The following is a 16424-nucleotide window of genomic DNA, read 5'->3' as shown; positions in this document are numbered from 1 at the left end:
AAAAAAAAAAAAAAAAAAAAGAATGCATGAAGATTTCATAGAATACACAAAAAACTGTGAACACCTCTTCTATCTAAAGGTTGGGATAAGACAATTTCCTATTAATGTTACTATTTGAATGTGTTTTACCATGCATTACTTTTCCAATGTAAAAATTGCTTGCTCCAAAACTGACTTCTTTTTTAATCTCCTGTCCTATCAAATGTGCACTGCACAGTGAGCACATGTGGTCTTCATCACTGCAGAGAGCACAGGCTCCTCCAGTAGGCTGGTGATGGTGCTGAAGATGAAAGCCGGGTTAGCCTGCACTCACTCTCGCAGCACTAAGCACAAGTTTGGGGACACAGTAGGCATTTAATAGCAGCTTATTGATGGACTTTTGCAACATAGTATTTATGTATGCACACGTGGAACCATTTGCTTAGTGATTTGTCTCCCTCACTGGGGGATTAATGACTGTTTTGCTTACCATTGGGTCTCTAGCATTTACCCCAGTACCTGAGACAAGGTGGGTATTCAACAGATATTTCCTCAAGAATAAAAGAATGAATAAATAGGCCATCGCACCACCAGAAAGTTCTATCATTCCTCTGGATGTCTCCATGTTCATTTTACTCTTTCAACTCTATGGACAGATAATTATTCAGTGAATTTTGTTTCTTGAGAGAATTAAAAGCATAACCTCAACTGCCCCTGTGTCACAGGCCAGGAATTCTGTCACAGGGATGATTGTCCAGGATTTCCCTGAAGATTTAGGGCTAGTGAAACAATAAGCTGTTTTTCCAAAACAAATCATTCCCAACATTGCTGTTTACTTCTTTTGCAGAAGAAGCCAGAATTGCAGCTAGAGATTCATGTTGGATATTTTTGGTCTAAGAGCTTGAGTTAAATCTTCGCCAATAAAGTTGCCAGACTGGTATGTTTCAAGTGATTTGGGGGAGGGGAGGGACTTTTCCTAGTAATTTTGTAAAGAACAAAGAACAAATAACACTGGGAGATGGGGGAGCAACAATAAATAATGAGAGGTTAGCTCTGTGTGGTAAGATTACAAGTAATGTTTAGAATGAATGAATAAATAGGCCATAGCACAGCCAGAGAGCCAAATCATTCCTCTGGATGTCTCCACGTTCATTTCACTCTTTCCATTTCAACTCTATAGACAAATAATTATGCAGTGAATTTAACTTTTTTGCCAATTTCCTAAAATAAATATAATGAAGATAATTATGAAAGACATTTATGTCTTCTGGCCCTCCCATCTTCCCATTCTCCCTAGTTGAAGAAATCATCATTCAGATACTCTCCCAAATCCATAACCTGGAATCTGCATCCTAAGTCTCCTCACTATGCCTCCTTTTCCACAGACAATGGGGCACTGTATACTGAGCTGACTATTGTCTTAGCTCAGGCTGCTATAGCAAAATACCATAGTCCATAGCAAAATACTATTTAAGTCCAAGTGACTTCAATAGATCTTTCTTTCTTACAGTTGCAGAGACTGTGATGTCCAAGGTCATGGTGTGGGGATTTGGTTCATGGTGATAATTCAGTTTCTTGCCTGCAAACAGTCACTTTCTCACTGTATTTTCCCATGGGAGAGAGGAGGCGGGCAAGCGCCTTCTGGTCTTTCTTCCTCTTATAAGGACACTAATCCCATCATGAGGGTCCAATTCCCACCTAACAACCCCATCTCCTAATACCATCACATTGTAGATCAGGACTTTGACATTTGAATTTGGAATTTGAAAATACATTCAGTTCATAACACTATTGAACAAATCATCTCACAACTTGGTGCCTCAAAACAGTTGTTACTATCTATATGGGTTGACTGGGATCAACCCACTGGGGTGCTTCTTATTGGGGTCTCTCCTGAAGTTGTGCTCATACGTCAGCTGGGTGTCCAGCTTTGCCCATTCACATGCTGACAGCTAATGACAACTATCAGCTGGGAACTCAGCTGGAGCTGTCAACCCAAGTGCCTTCACACAGCTTGCCCGGGGACTAGCATGGCAGCTGGATTCTAAGACAAAGTGACATGGGAGGCCAAAAGACAGAGGTGATGGTTAAATGACTCCTGTATTAGTTGTACATTGGAAATTAGATAGAGAATCTTCTTTTCCTAATGCTTTTTTTTTCTTTTAATCAACTTTTTTATTTTCTTACATTGCTGTTCATTTTTGTACCATATTTGATTTCTCCCCTCAGGTGTAGTCTCCATAAATCTCCCACTACCACATCACCCATGAACCATCATCATAGTCCCTTGTGCTCTTCCCTCCCCGTAGATATAGAATCTTGACAAGATTCAGCTTCTACCTTATATTAAGGACATCTCCTGGGTAATATTGTGTGCTTCTAGCAGGTGGGACATGATACCTTGTTGTTAGCCTTTGTATGGTAACATGATTGATGAGCAAATGCCCACAGCGAGGACTTCATCAGTTCAAATTTGCAGTTTTCAAAGACCATTCTGGGTATAGTACAAATTATCTTAAAAGTGAGTGTTATGTGCAGCTTCATGAGCATGACAGTCAAAACCAAGTTGTTTGATAATCTTCGGATTTACTAGATACTTCATCCTGGTTAGGTCATTTTAAGAGTCTCTAAAAATAAAGAAGTTCAAAGGGAAGAGAAAAAAAGGAATTAATTGTTTGGGGGCTATTCAATCACTGATCATCTAAAAACATTTCTGAAATAAAACATTAGCCCTAAAAAAAAGAACAAAAATGTGTTTATCCCACCAACAAGATAAACTACAGGATAACTGCAGTCCTGTTAAAATAAGCATTGGTTTTCCTCAAATGATTCCTTTTTCTTTTCTTTCTCCTCTTCTTCCATTTCTCTTTTCTCTCTCTACTCTGTCCTCGCCCTCTCACTTTCTTTCAAGTTAGGAAATATCCTGAGTATTTGGACAAATAAAGGCAACATATCAAAAATAACAAGATTATACACACTTCCGTAAAAACTGCTCTCATCTAGAAGTCTCCTGAACCGAGGGGTGCCCCATAGTCACAGCCATGGAAAGGCTTTGTTATCAGAAGGGCAGATTGCATTTCAGCAACAAGTCAGTCCAGGCTGCAGCACCTGTAAAAGGCAGGGAGGACAGAACCTGGGCTTGGAAGTCTGACAGACCTCAATTGGATCCCCAGCTTCATCACACACTGTGCTGTCACTGCTGTAGTTCAAAGCAAAGTGCTACTTCTGAGGCTATAAGGGGCCTTCCAGCCACCAGTGGATTTTACTAGAACACAGAATCTGCTTCAGCAGTCCTGAAGTGGGGCCTCCAATCTGGCCTTTCTGACAAACTCCTATGTTGCTAAACTCTAGACCAAGCTCTAGAAAGACAAACTCTAGAATCCACAGAGCCACTGTCTCTGTCCTGAGAGAAAGTCAATCCTTTGTAAGTTTTTCCTCCATGGAACAGTAATCTCCCTCTTGGACCATGAGCATATCAAGTGACATCACCACTGCCTTAGTGATCCTTATTAGTTGAAAATGTTTCCCAAGTAACTTTATAATAAATGGTATCACTTACTCCTTGACTGCAGGGTATTATAGTCACTTACTCCAAGTAATGCTACATGTGAATAAAGAGCCCCAGCACGGCCCTATACAAAGAGCAGACAGCAAGAGCATTTGGAAGCCCACCAAGAAGCAATACTCTTGTCTCTGTCCAAGGGAAGCCACGATTTTACCACAGGGCTGAAGTCTGGGTGGCCCTTTGGGTTTCCAGGCTGCATCAGAGGCACCAAAAAAATGATTTTATGATAATTAGCCCCCACAAGCTGATTTCAAAGGAGGCATTATTAGACTCATGTTATAGGTGGAGAAACTATAGACATAGAGAAGTTATTTTTTCCCACCCCAGGCCACCCAATGTGGCAGGATGAAATGAGGCTAAGAACCAAAAGCCATGGGTAAGCAGCCCTCAGCATAAGCCATGAGACATTTTCTATGAGAAGTGTTTATGGGCTAGTTAAAAAGCCATATTAAAAGTGACAGTTCGGAAAGCACAGACAAGTTTTAGATAGGTTTTTCTATTATTGGCTGTAATTTGCCATGGTTTTTGAACTTTCATTTTCTCACAATCATCATCTTTTAAATGTTTTTTTATGACTGTGTGACTGGGACATAGGATTCAATCTCTTTTTGCCTCCATTTCCTCACTGGTAAAAAATAGGGAAAATAATTCCCTCTTCTACACAAAGTTGGGATCCTCACTAAGGATGAAATCAGATAATGCACGTAAGGAATTTGTGTAGATAAGTTAGGTAAGCATTAGGTAAGTAACAGTCATTACTATGCAGAAAGCCCACATCTCCTCAACCAGGAGGTGTTTGCCCGAGATTGGAGACACTTCACTGCCCTTCTCTCCATGACGCCTGAGTGGTGCTCAACTTAGAGCAGGCTTGAAAAATGATTTCCTGTCTGAATCCCCCAAATCAAGGATTTTCTGTGTGACTCAATTCCCTTCCCACGTTTCCAAATGTGCAGACAGACCCTTATAACTTTCCCAGAATACTTACCATTGATGCCCCGTGAGACGCCCCATCTCCAAGATCATTTTTAATTGATCATGATTTCCTCATGTTTTATAATTTTTGAAGTGATTTCACAAATACCATCTCATTTAAGTTTATAATAAAGGCAAAATCTTAATATGTCCATTGTATAGAGTCTAAAACCTAGCCTTCTGATATAAAATAATTCCCTCAATGTCATACTGATTAATAGTAATCATCATTATTACCACTAACATTTTGAACACTTTGTTTTAAGTTGAGCAAATGTGCTACCATTTTTTAAAAAAGATTTGTTTATGCATACAAGAGTTGGGGTGTAGGCCAGAGGTGTGAAGAAGATGAGAGGATTCATCAGACACAGGGTGGAGAGCAGCCTGTGAGACAGGAGAGGTCTGCTGCACCATGTGGGTTAACTCCCTGGCCAGGGATGGAACTCATTTTGCAGTGGTAGCAGATTGCTTCATAGTGCTGAGACTTAACCCCTTGCTCTACCAGGGAGGCCCAGTCCTATCATTTTAACCTACCAAAAAGATTAATTTCTTACTATTCAACGAAATGCTGTGTATTCTAAGCACTTACTCCTCATACCAACCCTGTAGGGTGAAAACAAATCCCCATTTATCAACAAGGGGGATGAAGGTTTAGCGGTAAAGACAATTAACCTGGCCACACAGCAGAGCCAAGATCCAAATCCAGATAAATACAACTCAAAACCCATAGTAATGACTCTCCCATGAGGTCTAAGAAAGGGCAGCACTTGCACTGTTCCCAGGATCTCTAGCTATTGATGCAGCATTTTTAGTATTAAAAATGTATTATGTTTATACTCACTCTCCATAACAACCACATAAGAAAGAAAAGACTCTGCCCATATTAAAAATGAGAAAGCTGAGGCTCAGAAAGGTTTCATGGCTTGGTCAAAATCACAGTTATTAAATGCTGGGGTCGGGATTCAAACCAGGGCAGTGCAACTTCAAAGTGTGGGCTCTTAACTACCACATCAGTGGTTCCCAATTACCCGGGGATCTTTGAAATGCTCCAAGTCCAGGTGACTCTGCAGACCAATTAAATCACAAACTCTTGAGGTGGTACACAGGTCTGGGGAGTTTTTAAAACTCTCCAGTAGATCCCAAAGTGCAGACAAGCTTGGGAACACTCCATTCCACCTACGTCTCCTACCACATGGCACCTACAAGCTGATAAAATCTAACCCCCGGGCCTCTAGTGCTCGTTCAGCCCCACGGTACTGATTTTAATCACTTCTTATACAGAGAGAATACCTATTTCCCAGACAATACTCTGCAGAGAGCTCCCAGAGGAACCCAAACAACTCATAGCAATGGGCCAATCACAGTTTCTTCCCACTGACAACAGTGGAAAACGCTTCATCAAGGGAGGTTCTCCCGATCCTGAGTGTTTAGCTGAGCTGTGCTGGTGCACAGCTGGGGAAACAGGAGGGGGGTGTGGGCCCATCTTGTGGAGTGGAACACCCTGCGCCCTGGTCATTTCTCACATGTGCCATGTAGGGTCAGCACCAGGCAACTCAACGTAAACCCGGAGACCTGCCTTCCCTACCACTGTGGCCAGTCACCACCAGTCTAGAATACTTCATCTTTATGAACTTCACTTATTTTTTTAGAATATGCTTCTTTGATTCCTGCAAGCCAAACCCATGGAAAAATAACGGAAACCAAATGCCAGAGAAATGACGCCAAGGCAAACACATGTGAGCCCTGAAATAACAGGAGATACTGTGGTCATGTCTGACCTTCTGAACTGGGCTATGGATTGAAGCAAAAACAGCTCTTGCTACTACTTAAGGGATGCCTGGTAACAGTTTATTTGTAATGCAGAAGAGCTTGGGTTTTAGAGAGCACGCCTTTTGAAACTGTAGAGACTTGACCAATGGGCCAGAAATAATATCATTTTAAGGAATGACTTAAAAATAAAGAGGAAAAAAAGGTCACCCTTCTCGGTGATCAGTAGGAGCCCAGAATCTTATGATTGTTAATCAGTCTAATGATGAATCTCTAAGACCTCTGGAGCTTCGACAACTGTTTCCCTTTGGCTATACCAATATTTTGATGAATTTAACATAGAAGCAGAAATGCAAGTTTACTTGTTTATTTCAGTAGCCTGCAAGAGAGAAAAGTGAGCACAGAGGAGGGTCTTGGTTTCCACCCTAGCCAGTTCAGTCCCCAGCAGGAGGGCAGCCCCAGACCTGTTGGGGGGCTGCCAACACTTACATTCCTGTGAGACGCCAGTAGCTGCATTCTTGGGCACACAAAACATGTCACCAGGAGGAATTTGCCCCATGTTAACATTACCAAGAAAAGACCACAAGCTACAGAGTTCATGCAAATAAAGACTGGCTCCCAGCGAAGAGATGCCTGTATTAAAATAATTGCCAAGTTTCATAGTTTTTCAGAAAATAATATTATCTTCCTTTAACTACATCACTCTCTACATATCTAGATGTGTGCCTTATAGAGAAAAAAAATATGTGGTTAAACTAACTGTATTATAATTATTCTAAGGAAAATACCTTACAAAAGAAAATATAATAGTTAATGCCATTAACACAATGCAGTTTAACTGCTTCTCATCTATTAATCCTCACAGTGATTACTATAAGTGTCCAGAACTTTTATTTTTATCTTAATGCAATACAGTTGTCAGTCTTTTCATCTATTCTTGCTCATGTTTAGACATCAAAAAATCAAAACACTAAGAATTTTTTTAAATTCCTCCAGATCATAAAAATATTTCTCCTGTATTTTCTTCTACAAGGTTTATAAATTCAATTTTCACATTAGGTTAATAATTTATCTGGAATTTACTTTGGATTAAGACATGAGGTAGGAACTTAAAAGGTCTTTTTCTAAATAAATGACCAATTTTCCTAATTTTTTTTGTAGGGGAAGAGAAGAAATTTCCCCCAAGTCTTCAAGGTTCTTTTTAAGAACTGATTGGCCAAGTAATCAAGTTAATATCAGACAAAGAAGATATATATATATATATATATATATATATATATATATATACTAAGAATATATATATATATAATATATTATTACAAACAAACACAAAGTTCACACAGGTTAGTGAGGGTATTTATTCTGAGCTAAGAAATGGGATAGATGCCTTGGGTTTTGAGGCAAAAGGAGGGGGACTCACATGATGAGGACAGGGTATTCAAATGACAAAGAACAGATATTCTATAGTTAGCTACTTGCCCATCATATAGATTTCTTTAATAGAAAAGTTATTTGTGGTAAAAATCCTAATTCTGGGTAATACCCCCAATTTTCATTCTTCTAGGTAGTTAAGGGAGTGGTAAAATTTCTCAATTGAGGTCATCAATTGACCTCATTTCAAGATCATTCCCATACCAACGTGGCACATCTGGGGGGAGGCCTGTTCTGAACGTATTAGGCAGATGTTCTTGCCATCTTGGGGAGACCTGCCCTTCAACTTATTCCCAAAAACCACTATCCTTACCACTAGCCTCTCCACTAGCCTTCCCTCACCTTTTTGAAGTCTATTTTGGCAATACGAGTAGAAGTGACATCTACCCTTTTGGGTCAGAAAAGTGTTAAGAGCCTCAGACTCTTCCCTGCCCCTGCACCCAGGAACATGCCAGATGGTGGAAGCTTAGGCCTGCCTCAGAATGAGGAAAATGTGGAACAGAGCTCCCAGCTGAATTATATCGGAAATGTGGTATGAATGAGAAGTGAGCCTCACTGTTTTAAGCTATTGAGATTTTTAGGTCTGTTCATTTTGGAGTATTATTTACACCAACCTGTTACAATGACCAAAAACCCTATACAAGTGTTTTCCCTTCTAATTTTCAAATGTGGAGACTAATTTCAAGTATTGTTTTCCTTTCAAGTTCACCTTTTATTGGAGTGTGTGCTTGGAGAGTATGTCCTGTATGTTACTGGGTTTTGGTATTTGGTGAGACTTCCTCTGTGGTCTATCAAGTGATCAGTGATTGGGTTATATATGAGTAGACTAGTTTAAACTACTAACTCAGTTGTTCAAACTTTTCATCTCTTTAATAGTTTTTGACTTTTAAACCTAACAGTGACTAAGAGAGAGAGTTTTAAGAACCAACTATGTATAGACCTTTACATTTCTCTTTATAAATCAACAGATTTCTGCTTTTAATATATTTGAGACCATGTCTTTAAGTACATGCAAATGATAATTGTTTATGTTAGATAACGAATTGTTAGATTAGGCCATCTTTATTCCTAAAATGCATTTTATCTTAAAATGTTTGTTAGAGTCACTGCTTCTGACAAGTGCTCCAAAGTTACCGCTTCTGGAATATTACTGACCTGAGCTCATTTTTTATATTGATTTCTGGGGAGAAGTTGTAGGCACTTAGGACCATGTCCCATGTGAGGTAGTCCTGTCTTCTTTGTCATCTTCTGCATGCAGGGCATTTTTTCTAGTCACCTTTGAGTGAAGACATAGCCCTTTGGCGGTTCCACGTTTACTAAAGGGCTTCGGTGCCAAATCTTCACCTCCACCAGACCCATAGCTTCATCTCCCATCAACATATGTAGCCACAGCATCTGCTTTCAGGCTTTCTCCCTTGGTTTCATAACCCCATTCTTTTGCCCCTGGGGATTTCATTTATCCCGACTAGTACTTTCAAAAGCAGGTTTCCAACAGCAGGGGTTTATATTGCCTAGTACTAGCAGAACTAGAAGTCGTCTTAATTATATTTTATAACTGCACGTCACTGAAGCTTTTGCCCTTCTGAGCAAAAGTCAAGTGGGATGGAAAGGGCTATGATAGGATAGAAATGCTTCATGTTCTTATTCTTTGGAAGTTATTCTCTTTATTCTACCTACTACTCATGAAAGGATGATAATTACCATCACACCTAATATTTTTAAAATTTTCTTTGCTTTCTATTTCCCTCACCCATTATTTTTTTCCATGCAGTCAAAAATCAGGGAGAGGAGTTTTATGGAGTGTAGAAGGGTAGTCAGTGAAAGAACACTGTTGATGATAAAAGCAGCATTAATGATAAGTTGATATCTCTTAACATTTAAATACACCAAGACCTGAGCAAATGCTTTACACATGTTTTCTCACTGAGTCTGAACAGCCTATGAGGCACTGGATCTTAGAAATGCTAAGCAATTTGCTAATGTACATACACATACAAAATGGTAGCAATACCCCTCCTCCCAAACTTACACACACACACACACACACACACACACACACACTCTCACAGAATATCTGCTTAGTCCTTTCATTCTTGATCCTTTGATGGCAAAGGGATATTACACAAATACTGATTTCTGGAGGCTAACTCATCACTTGCTACAAGTTCCAGTTCAGGTGACACCTCCTCCAAAAGGCTTCCATGAATTCCTGTTGGCTCATTAGATGACCCACCTTAGGGCATCTGGAAGCATAATGAACCACAATTACTTAATTCTATGACTTTTTCCTACCAGTTTATAAGCCTCCTGGGACGACAGTAGATCTCTCATTCTTTTTTGTATCCCAAGCACATAACACAGGTCCCGGCACATGAAGGACACCTGATAAACACTAGAAGAATGAATGAATGAAAAATGTCTTTCAGGGAGATCAGATCCTTGGATAAATATATTTCCAAGGATGAAGATGTTTCTTATTATTCATAACAAATATTAATTTATCCTACTTATGTTCTGACAACATGCAATGATCTCTCCAGAGATGCATAATTTTCCCATTTATGTGTAAGTCTTTTTCCAAATTGCCAGGGTGTCACAAGACGAGGATGGAAGCACCTGGGTTCCTATACCCTACTCAGAGATTGTGTGGACACAGGGAGGACTGTGGCCTCGGACTACAGTCTCACTACATGCCATCCATCCAGTTATGAGGCACATTCTATTCTGCCCTGTGCCCAAGTGCTGCTCTCCCCTGTTGGGACAGCATGACAACCAGATGTTGCCTCCTCTGTGGGTGGCCACTCTGAGAAACCCTGTGAATTTTTGCAAACTGATGCATTTACCCTAAAAGCAGCAATTTTGTGTCTTCTTGTTCTTTGTCCCCAAAGGAGAATTTCAAGGGGATAGTCTTTAAAAAAAAAAAAAAAAAAAGGTAACGTATCTATGTACAGGTTTAAATCCACCTGGCCAGGACCAACACTGCAGGAAACTTTATTTTCCATTCATTAAAGGTGATGAACCATCTTTCATTTTCAGAAATAGCACTAAGATGTCTCAGTCACCCGACTCCTATTAAACCATAGCATGCCCTGTGAGCCAAAGAGTTGCTGAAACTGTTTTTTTTTTTCCTGAAAAAATAAAAACCACATTTAGTCATGAACACAGTTCTTTTTAATTGACCCCAGATGGGATGGGTTAGTATGCCTCCTCCCATTCCATAATAAATCTTTGTAATTAAATAACAAATACTTTTTATTCTTGTGTATGCAGAAGCCAGAAGCAGCTTTTTCTCAGCATAGAAAAGTGAGAGAAGTGAGAGCTGTGAGGATAGGGATGAGTTAGGTGGTAGTTTTTTCATCCTTAGATGAACTAGGAAGGTTATGTACAAGGTGGGTACAGCAGATCTTGTCTGAGAAATCTCATTCTGTTTCTGCTCTATTGGGTTGATCAGAGAACAGGAGTCTGTAGGATTAAGAACATGAGCCTCAGTCAGACAGACCTTAGCGTGAACCATATTTCTACAGTGTAGTAGCTGTATGATACTAGACAAATAACCTAACCTCTCTGAACTTCAATTTGCTTGTCAGTACAATGAAAATAACTTTCTACATCACAGAGTTGGTTTGAACCTTAAATGAGGAATCTGTTAAACCCTAGTTATAGTACCTGGAACATAATAAATAACTACAATTAATAATCACATGCAGCAAGAGCTATTATTATTATTATTTATGGAGAACAGAACCATATAATGAGGAGTTGCATGACCGGAAACTGTGCTAAAGGGCCCAGGGAACAAAAAGTTTCTCATCTGTGATCTTATCATGGTCCTATCCCCCCACCCCCTTCTCCCCTATAGAGCCACTACCGAAGGGTCATCTGGACACATGTGTTGAGTGGATTAATGAATTATGATGCTGAGCAGCCAGAAAAAGCAAAAGCTATTTTACACATTATCGAGGATTTGGTAAGGGAACCAAATCTGTTAACAGCCAGGTTCACGTGGAATAAAGCCAGCTGCTGAGAGAATCAGATAGGGAACAGGTAAGTTTTAATGAGGGTAAAGGTCAGGAAAGCGGTAATGAATGGTTCAAGCATAGAAGGAAACTGCCAAGAGGAAAACCTTGGAGATCAGGTCACCTGTGAAGCATAAAATAGAAAGGGTGGGAAGGTTTTGAAAGAGGGTTAGGACTTTTTAATTTTTGCCAAGTTCAATTTTTTGCTTTAGGTGAGAACTAAAAAAAAAAAAAAAAAGAAAGAAAACTATTTCGGAAATTGGAGTCATTTCTAAAAGTCTTCTGAATGATCTGATTGTGTGATTCATGAGTAATCATGAATCCTTATCCTGTATTTCATTGAGGACATAAGTGAAGCTGGATATAAGAAAGAAATGCAGGAAATCTTAAGGCCCTGTGTAGGGGCAGGACTGGGCACAGTGCAGGTTTTCTGATCCCATGCAGATCGGGTAAAGGAGGAGTCAGAGTCCTCAGTAGTTTTGCAGGTTTTTTATTTGGGTTCACCAGGCATATGGCAGGCAGGGGTGCTGGCTGGGGGGCTGGGAGGCTGGCAGGCCTCCCAGCCCCCAGCAAGTCCTCACTCTATCTGGGCTCTCTAGCGTTCGTTCTGCTGCTTCTCGGCTGCGGCTGCTGCTGCTGCTGGTGCTGCTGCTGGTGCTGCTGGCGTCCCCCCGTGACGCCGCCCTTAAAAGCACAGTCTTAACTCAGCTGAATCCCATCTACCTATGCCCACACCCTATTCCAGGTGCCCGCCATCAGGCATGCATTCAGGACAAGGATCCATCATCTATCCTGATGGCGGGAGGGCAGAAAAGCCTGATATTTTCTTTACCCTACAGTCCACCCCCTCAGGGTTTTCTGCCATACAGTCTATACACATATATACAATTTTCTAAGCAAACAATGCAGCCATAGCCCACAAAAACAAATACATCAAATATAAAATACAATATAACAAAATACAACAGAACACAAATAAGTCCAGGCAGGCCCCAACCTAGCGCAAAAGACAATTATTGGTACCAGCAGATGAGCCACCAAATCTGCTGCCGAAGGCACTGCTCATACGAGGGAGGGGAAATCACACACGGCATCTGCTATAACACACCAGGAGCCGTCAGGCTTCCTGGCTTTCTCTGGCTGTCGTCTAGGCTACAAGGCACACAGCATCCACCCCCAGGATGCACTAGCTCTGGGATTGGCAATTTTATTCTGTTGGGGGTAATCACCAACCCTCAGGGTTTCTGTCTGCAGTCGCTCCAACACTCGGCCTTCATGGCCACCCATGCGACTCACAGACCCCTGCTCTCAAGCCAACCCACTGCACAAGCACATGGGTTGGGGATCCAAACTTTGCATTTGGCTTGGGCTCCACCCCAAGCCACATTCCCCACCCGTCCCCCAAGGACGGGCTCCTCAGCTCCTCACCCTCACTCAAGAATGAGCAGGGCATCACCCACAGGTGATTTTACGAGACTCACAGGTCTTCAGCATACCCAGGCTGCTTAACGGCCACTCAGGGCTTCTCAACTTATCATCAGTACCAGCTTTTGCTTTCTTAGTTGGCTTTTCTCCTCCACCTGGCTGCTGGGCATGCACAGGCTGCTTTTGGCCATCTAGGCCCACTGGCCACCCCCAGATTCTCAAAAAAAAACATAACCTGCCAAGGTCCTCCGCTTTCTGGCAGGATTGTCAGTCCAGGTTTATCAGTCCATGTCCATTGGCCTCTCCCTGCGTCAGCAATGGCCTGCTGCCTCAGGGGTTATTGGCTGGTCCTTTCCGGTGTTGGTGGCTGGTCCTTTCCGGTGTCGTTGGCTGGTCCTTTCGGGCATCTCCTTCACGCCAGGTCTCATCCTGTAGTTCGTGGACGTATCCATCTTCTACCGCCATGGCGCCTCCAGCGTCGTCACAGGCAGTCTTTTACTCCTTAGTCCCTCCAGGTCTTTGGAGGGCTCCAATACCCGTCTGCATGGATCTTGCCGACTTACGCCAATTGTAAGGGGCAGGACTGAGCACAGTGCAGGTTTTCTGATCCCATGCAGACCGGGTAAAGGAGGAGTCAGAGTCCTCAGTAGTTTTGCAGGTTTTTATTTGGGGTTCACCAGGCATATGGCAGGCAGGGGTGCTGGCTGGGGGGCTGGGAGGCTGGCAGGCCTCCCAGCCCCCAGCAAGTCCTCACTCTATCTGGGCTCTCTAGCGTTCGTTCTGCTGCTTCTCGGCTGCGGCTGCTGCTGCTGCTGGTGCTGGTGCTGCTGCTGGTGCTGCTGGCGTCCCCCCGTGACGCCGCCCTTAAAAGCACAGTCTTAACTCAGCTGAATCCCATCTACCTATGCCCACACCCTATTCCAGGTGCCCGCCATCAGGCATGCATTCAGGACAAGGATCCATCATCTATCCTGATGGCGGGAGGGCAGAAAAGCCTGATATTTTCTTTACCCTACACCCTGGAATGAAGCCGGGTGAAGTCCTTATGAGGAAGGACTGTCCGACTTCACCCCTGCTCATGCAATTTCTGGCAGTAAGTTCAGAACCCAGCCCCAGGTTTGTTGTTCAAGTCAGAAGCTGAAGCAAGTGAAGCAAGGAAGTGCCAAAGGCGCAGGCCCTAGGCCTGAGCAAGTCATTTGCCCAACAATCAATCTGTATTGTCTCCTTTCAAGACAAAGGAATTGCTCTCCTCCCTCTCCACTCCCCAGTTAAATGGGTAGTGGGCAAAGCCATGGAGAGACAGCTGTTCATCCACTGGGAGAAAAGACTTCCTAATAGTCCACGCTGCTCACAGGATTTAGAACGTAAAAGTATTGACAGTAAGATCCCCATCACCAAATGCATTTTAAGTAGAGGCTAACTTGTAGAAATTCAGACATTAATGAGGAAGTTGGGCTGGGTGAATATAAAGTTCATTGTGACTTTTCTAGTCCTATAAAATAGAAGTCATCACCTCTAATTATAACAAACAGCTTAACCAAAACAAAAACAGAAATTGTGGTAATAACAGCAGATCCAAACAACATACAGTAAGTCAAGTAAGAACCTAACAACTCTGTACAAAGAAATAGTTCTCCTGAAAATATTCAAGAAAGACTTGAAACTTCTTCCACACCTGATAAAGACTTACATCTTTGCGTAAGTGATAATTAGACTGGGTTCCTGATACTGAGGATAAGGCTGAAGCATATAGAAAATTTAGAGTTAGAAGAACAGGCACTCAAATTCTCCTGAGGTTCCCCCCTAAAGTTCCACTTAAATGTAGATGTGTGTCAATAAAATTAAAAGAAAAATAAAAAAAACCTTTGCTTTGCCATCCAATAATAATAAAAAAAAAATCAGACCCACTTGAATTCCGTTTTCTGCATGTGCACTCCAAGTCTATTCTCAATATTTTTCTTTACAATAAATTAGAATTCAAAGTCATGGCTTATCAAATGTAATTGTTAATTCAAAAGATAGAATGTGTGACCTCATGATTTCCCATGGGCTTTGCAATGATTACTTATCCATTTTTCATTTCTGAACAGTGTCTGAGGATCAGATTAGAAAAGGTATTTTTCATCTGACTAACATGTGTCAGCTTGAAACAAGAAATAGAGATAAATTACAACACTCAGTGTGGTCCAAACACCAGCAGCATTGGTACCACCAGCTCCTCCCATACCCCAACCTCCAACCCCCAGATCTGTTGAATCAGAAGCTACATTTTAACAAAATGTATTTGTATCTATCTTAATATTTGAGAAGCCCTAAATTAGGGAGCAATGATTCTATCACCTAGCTCTGACCTCACACTCTGAAAACTTAAGAAGAAACAGCAGTCTCTGGAAAACCAAAGGGGAGAAAATTACTCACACTGTATTCATTAAAAGAATCATCGATCAAGTTGTTTGCATTGTTTTAATTTTTTCCTATATGCTAACACAATACAGCCATGTTTAAAAGTACTGGCAGAGCCTCTGGCTTGTTCTGACCCAAATCAGCCGATTAGTCTCACTTAGTTTTTAGACTACAGGGGAAAGGAGAGAAAAATCTTCAACAAGTGCCTCCACTAGGAAAGGCAGCTGTTTCTCATAAACTCCAGTGAATGGGCCTAGCAGGACTTCATCTTTTATAACCTGCAACCACCTTCCTCTGTCACCACAGAGAAATCCCTTCCTGCTCGGGTAATTTCTGAGACACCATTAGCTGCAATGAGAGTTCCAATATGGCAGCAGAGGGAGTTTAGTGAACATCCAGGTGTAAGAAATATATAATCCAAAAATCAAGTATTTTCTCGAACACATCATCAATACAGAAAGGACATTTAATGCTGGAAACACTGTAGATTTAATAACAGCATTTCAGCAACAGCGGGCAACACTTCCTTAAATAAGTCACAGAAACATCCCCATTTTTAAAAAAGGAAAATTGAGGAGCCAGGGTTTGAGGGGCTATATCTAGGCCCCCAGAAAATGTGGCAGATCAGGGCTTAACAATTTCATTCACTGGTTTCGCTAATAGATATTATTACAGTTAAGTCTCTGCCTTGGTCCCTGAAAGTATATTTGAAATGTGTTTACTATAAAGTGATGTTTACTGTTTTCTGCAGGCATCAGTTTTGCTTCAGGACTGACATACTGAAGGCTACAAGGAAGAGAAATATGAAGACTCGATAAATTTGGATTGAAAATCAGAGAAATCTAGGATCTTCATGCTCCTGCTAA

General features: G+C 41.4%; 1 protein-coding gene across 7 annotated transcripts in view; it reads right to left on the bottom strand.

Annotated features, from left to right (window-relative positions):
• Positions 1 to 16424, bottom strand: part of CCDC34 (coiled-coil domain containing 34) — a 111350-nt gene that overhangs the window by 27997 nt on the left and 66929 nt on the right. The window contains exons 8-9 of one of the 7 annotated variants that reach the window (XM_054699318.1): positions 10007 to 10106; positions 1603 to 2606 (exon numbers count right to left, since the gene is read on the bottom strand). The exons of 1 other annotated variant lie outside the window; for it this stretch is intronic. In XM_054699318.1, the coding sequence (XP_054555293.1) occupies positions 2592 to 2606; positions 10007 to 10106 (115 nt within the window). In that variant the 3' untranslated portion in view covers positions 1603 to 2591. Of the gene's footprint in view, positions 1 to 1596; positions 2607 to 10006; positions 10107 to 11095; positions 11177 to 16424 lie in introns of those variants that run through there. 5 more of the 7 variants (XR_008553470.1, XM_054699322.1, XM_054699323.1 and 2 more) reach the window with 5 other exon arrangements.

Source organism: Talpa occidentalis, unplaced genomic scaffold, assembly GCF_014898055.3.
Source record: "Talpa occidentalis isolate TD23 unplaced genomic scaffold, MPIMG_talOcc4v2.1 talOcc4.3, whole genome shotgun sequence".
Lineage (NCBI taxonomy): Eukaryota > Metazoa > Chordata > Mammalia > Eulipotyphla > Talpidae > Talpa > Talpa occidentalis.
The sequence above is the reverse complement of the archived record's forward strand: the minus strand, read 5'-3'. Positions and strand labels throughout refer to the sequence as shown.